At 55.6% G+C, this 8448-nt stretch overlaps 1 protein-coding gene across 2 annotated transcripts in view; it reads right to left on the bottom strand.

Moving 5' to 3' along the window:
* Window positions 1-3070: 3070 nt before the first annotated feature.
* The window catches only part of Akt2 (AKT serine/threonine kinase 2), a 48358-nt gene continuing 42980 nt past the window's right edge, over window positions 3071-8448 (bottom strand). For both annotated transcript variants that reach the window (XM_055594843.1, XM_055594844.1), the window contains exons 9-14: window positions 6746-6868; window positions 6098-6226; window positions 5782-5996; window positions 5491-5578; window positions 5309-5411; window positions 3071-4454 (exon numbers count right to left, since the gene is read on the bottom strand). In XM_055594843.1, coding sequence (XP_055450818.1) covers window positions 4375-4454; window positions 5309-5411; window positions 5491-5578; window positions 5782-5996; window positions 6098-6226; window positions 6746-6868 — 738 coding nt within the window. In that variant the 3' untranslated portion in view covers window positions 3071-4374. The remainder of the gene's footprint in view (window positions 4455-5308; window positions 5412-5490; window positions 5579-5781; window positions 5997-6097; window positions 6227-6745; window positions 6869-8448) is intronic.

Genomic DNA, 8448 nt, shown 5'->3' with positions numbered 1-8448 from the left:
TTCCATCATTGTTACAAGAGAGCTGACAAAGACAAGTTGGAAGTAGGATGTACTTCAGCTTATACCATTAGAGGCCTCACGCCATGACTGTACGGCCCTTCCCTGTGAGTCTGCAGCAAGAAGGAACGTGGCCGGGAAGCACGACAGAGCAAAGCTGCTTAGTCCTTGACAGTCAGGCAGCAGAAAGGGGCCATAACACAGCTGACCCACTTCCTCCAACCAGCTCCGACATCCCAACATGCCACTCAGCTGCAAATCTGTGGCTTAACCCATGAGGTTGGCACGCCATGACCCGAAAAGCACCAGCTGCTGGGACCAAGCCACACCCACATCCCAGCATTCTGGGGGACACAACCCATCCAAACCACATTAGCTTTGAGAATGCACAGCCTATATCCCACGAGTCAGATAACTTTCCTTGGAGGCAGATCTGTCAGTCCTCCCCACACAGCTGAAGAGAGCCGGATACTATGTTGTTAATTCTGTTGTCTTTGACCATGTCTTCTTCTTGGCTCTGGTGTTCTTGGGCTCACTATTGAATGAGATGTGTGTGTGTGTGTGTGTGTGTGTGTTGTTTTGGAGACAGGGTTTCTCTGTGTAGCCCTGGCTGTCCTAGAAATCACTTTGTAGACCAGGCTCGCCTTGAATTCAAAGATGAGCCTTCCTGTGCCTCCTGAGGGCTGGGGTTGGAGGCATGCCCCGCTGGCACCACCACCCAGCTTGGGACATATTTTTCAGTGCTGGGCATCAAATCCACAGCTTTGCACATGAACGCGTGCTGTCAGTGAGAGGCAGTCTCAGCTCCACTGTTTGTGTGCACACACCTGTGAAGGCCAGAGGTCACCTTCAGAGTATCTTCAGCCACCTTCCACCTTGCTTAAACCATTTAACATGTTCTGTCTGTGAGTGTCTATGCCTGGCACCGTGGAGGCCAGAAAAGAGGATCTGATGCTCGGCAGCTGGAGTTACAGTTGTGAGCACCACTGGGTGCTGGGAACTGGACCTCGCCCTCTGGAAGAAGGGCTAGTGCTCTTAACTGACTTCACCTTTTATTTTTGACACAGGCCTCTCACTGAACCTGGAACTTGCTTGTCTAGCTGGAGTGCTTGGGCAGCAAACCCCAGGAGCCCCCGTCACCACCTCCCCATTGCTGGGATTACAAGCACAGGCCACCGGGCATCAGATTCCTTGGAGGCAGAGTCACACGTGGTCATGAGCTAACCAGCATGGTTCTAGAAACCCACTTCCGGTCTTCTGCAAGAGCTCCTAGCCAGTGAGCACATTTGCAGCTGAATTCATCTTCATGCCTGCCTGGCAAGCACTTTGCTGCCTGGGCCTCTGAACTGTGAGTTATTTCAAGCAGGTCCATTTTAATTCTCTTGCCCTAGTCCTGGAAGTCTTTGTCACCTGTTTCATTCACTGCACCCCATCTCTGAGGTCTCATCCCATAGCGCAGGCTAGCCTAACCTTGTGATCCCCCATGCTTTACCTCCGACTCGTAGTGGGGTTACAGGCACGAACCACCACGCCTGGCCAGCACCACTCTTGAAAGTTTTCCTTTAGATCTGAAGCCATTTCAAATATGTAAACACACGACTCACTATACTTTCTAAAATGCTAACTAGCACATTCCAAGATCACATCCCAAGACCACAGGAGGTAGGCCACAAACATCAAAGAACAGACACTGCAAGATAAATCCTTATTTTTATTACAGACTAATGATAGCAGTAAGGAGAAAAACAAGAAACCAGAAACCCGAGTAAGTTCTTGGTGACGGGGGTGGGGAGTGGGGGGCACACGCCCATGCAGCCTCTGTATCCCCTGATCCCCCCGAGAATGTATTAGTGTGGCTCCAAGTCTCATTTCCCCAGTGGCCCAACAGGCTGAGGACATGTGCAACATTCCCAAGGTATGGAGGTGAAGGGACACACCCAGGCATGACCTCAGCTGGGAAGAGTGGAGGGGCACAAAAGGCAGGCCAAGGGGTCACGCCAACATCCACAGCACCATCCCTCGAAAACCTGGCCTGTGGGGTCATTTCTTCCCGATGCCTTTATAAGCACCCAAGCTGGGTTTCGAAAGCCAGCCCTGTGAAATGTTTAAGGTGGGCATCGTGAAGGTCGGCCCCACCACTCGAAACAAAGTGAGTAGCAGTCATTAAAACTCTTCCCCAACACTAGGCGCATGGAAGGACGCGCTCACTCCAGGGACAGCTGGCTGTGGCTCCCTCACCTGGAGCGAGAGGGTTACTGGGAGCCTGAGGTAGACGGGACGAATTTCTCTCACCTATGCTAGAGAGGAAGCCTAAGGCCTTCTACTGCTAGGCGCAAGTCCTGCACTGCTCGGCGACACCCGCAGAGGCTCCACCCACCCACCACAGCCACAGGAGCACACCTCTCTACCAGAGATGGCCCGCCCACATGCAGTGGGAGACATGCACTCCACTGCAGTGGGGGACATCTGAACTGGCCTGGGCCTTCCCACAGCCCACTTCCAAGCTCTCCGACTTCCATGCCGGGGATGCCCCTGCTTCCAGGAAACTCTGGAATACGTTCACGTGCACCAGACCCTCTGTGCTTCTCGCTCCCCAAGTATGGGGACGGGAGAAGCAGCCCACTGAGCCCACAGCCAGGGAGTCGGCTGGGGATGTGACTAGAACGGTGCTCAGAGGGAGGAGTCCTAGACTGTGCCGCTGCAACCCAACGTTCAGGTGTCGTGCTGGGAACCACGAGTGCTGTTAAGACACAGTCCCAGGAGGGAATCTGCAGACATCAGGGCTTCATGGTTCCAGAGAGAAACACTGCTCTAGGACTCTGAGGTCCAAGTGGATGAACCATCCCTCCTGCCACATCCGCCACACGCAGACTCCCTGCCGAGTCACCCAGACGCCACCCCTTCTCCTCAGTAGTGCCTGGATCTGCCACCCCACTTTCCCTTGGCCATCTGTTCCAGCCTCACAGCGCCACGGGCCTCAGAGCCAGGAAGGGCAGGTAATAAGTGGTGCCTGGTACACTGGCACTCAGGTACCAGGGGAGAGGAGGGAGTGCTCAGGAAATATGGACGGGGCCCGGGTCTGAAATGAGTGTCTTTATTGCTTGTACCGTACAAATACGAGGAATAAGGAAAGGCCAGTAGGGATGCGGGACAACCGTCAGATAAACACACACACAAAAAGGAAAAAAGAGAGGACCCCACAGCACCCCTGCCCACCCCATCCTACCGCCTTTCTCAAATTAGCCTCGTCTGGGGTGTTGCAGTGGAAGAGTAAACCCAGGAAAACTTCAATTCCAAATACCCAGAGATACGAGGAGGGGAGACATGGCCCCAGCGGAATCAGAGGCTCAGGCTGGGGTTGAGGCCTGAGCCGTTCACATCCATGCTGCATACAGCTGCGGGCACCTGCACCCCAAGAGCCCGAGATGCTCACTGCCAGGGCAGGGGGCTACTGGCATCCACAGCGCCGACAAACTCGCACTCGCACATTCACTTTAAGGCTCCAGAGCAGGGGCCCTGGAGATGAGGTGGCCCCACCCCACAGTGAGAACCAGAGACACCTGTCCCCATCTCTGTCCCCTCTCAGACCCCGGGCAAATCCAAGGGGCCCAATACTGTCTCGGTGTGAGATGTGTAACAGCCAAGGTTGGCTTCCCTCTGCCCCAGGCAGAGAATGGAGCCGTCCAAAGGGGCTAGGGTCCAGCGGGAGGCAAGGCTGGCTAGAAGGAAACCCTGGTAAGGCACGGGGCTGTGGGCAGGAGGGCTGCCCCCAAATGTCCTCCTGCTTTATCCAGAAATCAAGAGAGCAGTTTTGGAAGAAAAGGCAGGTTCAGGAGGCAGCTCCTGGTCCTGGCTGCCCCCACGAAGGTCCAAGGACTTGGCTCCATTTCCCATGAAACCAAGCCCAGATCACTCAGCTTCCAAAGGCCTCTGTCTGCCCCTGGACATCACTGCTTTCCTGCCCCAGGTGGGACGGCAGCAGATAAACTGCCCAGATAACAGCATGGAAGGCAGCTAGGGTGCTGGGGGCAGGGGGCTTCTTCCAGATGTGGCCTCTGCTGGCTTGCTCCCAAATCCAGGTGACCCTCTGGCTCCCCACTTGGCCCTCTTGGAGGCTGGTGATTAATGACCTCACCCTCCATCCTCCCAACAGCCCACCCTTGGGCAGGTCCCAGCACTTATCTGGGCACAGAGGGGAAGCCAGAGGAGAGGGCTGTCAGGACCGCTAAGTTTGGGCAAGAACTGAAGAAACTGGATATGGGATGAGGGGGACAGGGAAGGGAACACAAACCAAAAGGCAAAATAAAGTTTTCTTTAAAAAGCCACCCAGGCAGTGGGTGATGGCCACACTCGTGTCCTGTGGTGGCAGAGCGCTGCTCACTCCCGGATGCTGGCTGAGTAGGAGAACTGGGGGAAGTGCGTCCGCTGGTCCAGCTCCAGCGAGCCCAGGCTGTCATCTGCAGGGTCGGGGGGAGATGCCATGGAGACGAGGGAGCCCACCCTTGCCCCTCTGGGAAAGAGCCCCAGAAAGGCGTGCACAGCAAGACAGCAGCCTGCGCCGGCAGGTGACCCTCGGCACTAGCGAGAAGGCAAACAGCTTGCTTCCGGAGAGAGGCCTTAGCCATGGCCTCCCTCCAGGCTGGGTCTTCTCAATGTCTTTCTCCTTCCCCAGCCCTTACCAGGGTGTAGCTCAAACTCCTCCTGGCCTGTCCCCCACACACTCACCTGCAGCTAAGGGACTGTCAACAGCCCTGGCATACTTCTGTCCCTGCACACAGAACCCTTATACAGGTCCCCATGCCAAAGGTCTCCTCCACTTTCCCAGGTCACCCCAGAACCTCCTACTTTAACCCCATGCCCTCCTGCCTCTCCTAGGCCCCAGCGATCCACCCACAGACTGCCCTTCCTCTAAAAGGTTCGCTCATCGTTGGTACCCACAGGCCACTCCTGCCAGGAATGCATTCTTGGCTGCCACACTGCCATGCCATGTATCTCCTCATGTTCCCTGCACCCTGGGGCTCTGAGGGCTCTGGGTTGTCCCTGAGTGCCCAGTCTTTGAGTGGCTTCAGATCAAGAATACAGTCAATACAATGTTCTAGTCCAAAGATCAGAACTGTCCCTAAACCTCAGAACACACTACAGCCACAGTTCCTGATGACCCTGACAGCAAGAGCAGGCCTCGCAAGCACACCTTAGGGGAAACTTGCCAGACCAAAGAGCCAAGCAAGGTCCTCCTGGCAAGCAGGCCCAGGGCTGACCCCACCTGTCAGCCATCTAGCCAGGCTGGGGACAGTGCGGCCCAGATACTCACAGCGGTCTGGGGGTGTGATTGTGATGGACTGGGCCGTGAACTCGTCATCAAAGTACCTTGTGTCTACTTCGGAAGTGACCTGAGGTTTGAAGGGTGGCAGGAGCTGTGGAGAGGAGGCTGCAGTCAGTGACACCAGGTCATAGGGGGCAGGTGAGGCCCCTGGAGCAGGCAAGAATGCTCACCTTTTTCTGTACCACATCCTGCCAATTGATGCTGAGGAAGAACCTGTGCTCCATGACCTCCTTGGCATCACTGGGACCTCCACCAAGCCTGAGCAGAGACAACCATCACCGACCACCCAGCGCCCAGCACGGCAGGTTCTGGGAGCCAGGCTCAAAGCAAAGGCAGGCATAACCCAGGGCCCAAGGGCGCTGCACAGCCCTTGCTGGTGCTGTCCTGCAGCAAACAGGCTGCTGTGTGGGAGTGCCTCCCATGCGCCCTGGCGCTGCTCAGGGGACCAGCAGGCCACACACCTCTGCTTGGGGTCCTTCTTGAGCAGCCCAGCCAGCAGGGACTTGGCCTCCGGGCCGAGCGTGCGTGGAAAGCGGATCTCCTCCATGAGGATGAGCTCGAACAGGCGCTCGTGGTCCTGGTTGTAGAAGGGCAGGCGGCCACACATCATCTCATACATGACCACGCCCAGCCCCCACCAGTCCACTGCGCGGCCGTAGTCATTGTCCTCCAGCACCTGAGGGCGCAGGAAGCAGTCAGAAGTGGAGAACTAGAGGGCTCCACCCTCAGGGTTCCCCCGCCCCGGCCTTTGTGCTCTGTGATCCCAGCCCCAGACACCTCAGGAGCCAAGTACTCTGGGGTACCACAGAAGGTTTTCATGGTGGCCCCGTCACTGATGCCCTCTTTGCATAAGCCAAAGTCAGTGATCTTGATGTGGCCATCCTTGTCCAGCATAAGATTTTCCAGCTGTTAAAAAAAAAAAAAGCCAAGATGAGGAACGATCTTCCCAGGGTGCCCCTCTGGAACAGTGGTTCTCAACCTGTGACTTGCGACCCCCTTGAGGTCGAATGATCTCTTAGTTAACAGCACCAGAGCCTCATGCCCTCCACCCCCAGACCACTGTGTGGCCTGCTCTGCTACCTAGAGTTTCCCTGGAGTGCCAACACCTTGGCACGGGGCGCCCACTTTCTGGCAGCAGGTACTGTGGGCAGCATGGACAGCGCTGCTCTGCCTGTGTGCACACCTTCCTGGGCAGCACAGGGCCGTTTCTGGTGAGCACAGGGCAAGGGCAGATGGCTGGCACATAGTTTTGGTGTCACCGCCAAAGTCTGTTCTGCACGTTGCCAATCGACACCCCGTCATAGCCTGGGGCGTGCACAGGTCTTCACTGTGGAACTGTCTGCAGGGTGTGCCACGGGCCAGCCTGGAGCTCTTGTGCACCCCCACCCCCACCCCTGACCCTTGACCCCCGAGCCGTCCACTCACCTTGATGTCACGGTACACCACATCCCTTGAGTGCAAATACTCGAGGGCCGACACTATCTCTGCGCCATAGAAGCGCGCCCGGTCCTCGGTGAAGACTCGCTCCCGAGACAGGTGGAAGAAGAGCTGCGGGGGAGGCCGGCCTTAGCACCGGCCCTCGGCCCAGCGCCCCAGAGCACACAGGCTCCGGGGAAGCAAAGAGCAGTCTGGGGCCAGGCTGCGGCTAAATGCTTTGATGCTAATTTCCGACCCCCAAGATCTGGCTGCTGCCCAAACAGACAGACACTCACATACCCCAAGTGATGTTTATAACCTTGCCTAAAAACTTATTTCTGTTTGATGACTAAAGAGCCGACACACCTGGGCAGGTCGAATGCGGTAGATGAAGGTGGCTCAGGTTTGAATGCTTGGAGGACAGAGAGGATCTTGGGGAGGAGACAGGACAGGAAGAGGAGGAAGCCATGAGGGTTAGTGTGGAAAAGGATCCAGGTGGGCTGGGAAGAAGAACTCCCAGAATGGCGTGGAAAGGAGTGAAATCCAAATGAAGCTGAGCAAGAATTTATGGAATTATGGATGGGAGGCAGCCCAATTAGGAATGATTAAAGCAGATGGAACAGGTTGGGGCTGGGAGAGATGAGGCATCGTAGGCGAAATTCTCTGCCCAGCCCAAGGTGCTATAAGGCAATTATAAAATCTAGCAGGTGTCTGCTTCTCATTGAGTCTGACAGCAGGTTAAATAATACCACCCTAATAATTACAGGGCTAATAATAAACATTATTGCACTATGCCGTTTAGTGGCTACAGTGCACAGGAAGAAAACAAGAGACTGAAGGACGTAAGGCAGCATGGCAAGGCTCGCCTGTAATGGCACAGAGACGCTGAAGAAGCAGAGTAGGAATTCAAGGCCAGCCTTGGCTACAGAGTGAGTTACACAAGACTCTTAAAAAATAAAGAGCAAAGGATGAGGCTGGTGTGTAATCCCAGCACTAGGGAGATAGAATCACATATCCAAGGCCAGGCTCAGCTACAGAATGAGGATGAGTTTAAGACCAGCCAAAGCTATCTGAATGAGATTTTGCCTAAAAGTAAATAAGTAAACAAATAAATACATTAATAAGTTATTAACAGGCAGGTAAGCAAGGGCTGAGGAGCCAGAAATGCGCAGTAAGTGCCAATGAGAGGCAGGCGGAGACAGTGGGTGCCAAGCTGGGCCCACAGTGCAGGCAGCCACCGTCAGCAGCCACGCCTATGTACCGGACACAAGGAGCCTGAGCAGTGCAGAGTCAAGTGTGACTGACGCAGTGACAGAGGCAGGGCACAGACCCAGGCCTAGAGTCACGTGCCTGCCCAGGTGACCCTTGCACCGCAGTCTACCCTCGGCCCTGCACCTGGCTCTCAACACTGCCCAACAACACAACTCAACAGCAATGGGATGTCTGAACACCCTCACCGAACCTCCCCCAGCCTGGCCCCGCCTTCCAGGTGGACCTCACACCTCATACCAGCTGCTCCGGGGGACCTGGTGACACTCAATACCTGTCCCTCCCCCGCCACACACACACACACACACACACACACACACACACACACACACACACACACACTCACACACTCACACACACACTCACACACACACACACACACTCACACACTCACACACTCACACACACACACACACACACACACACACACTCACACACACACA

This window comes from Psammomys obesus, unplaced genomic scaffold (genome assembly GCF_907164565.1).
Source record: "Psammomys obesus unplaced genomic scaffold, mPsaObe1.curated_primary_1811, whole genome shotgun sequence".
In the NCBI taxonomy this organism is placed as follows: domain Eukaryota; kingdom Metazoa; phylum Chordata; class Mammalia; order Rodentia; family Muridae; genus Psammomys; species Psammomys obesus.
This window is presented reverse-complemented; position numbering and strand designations above follow the sequence as displayed.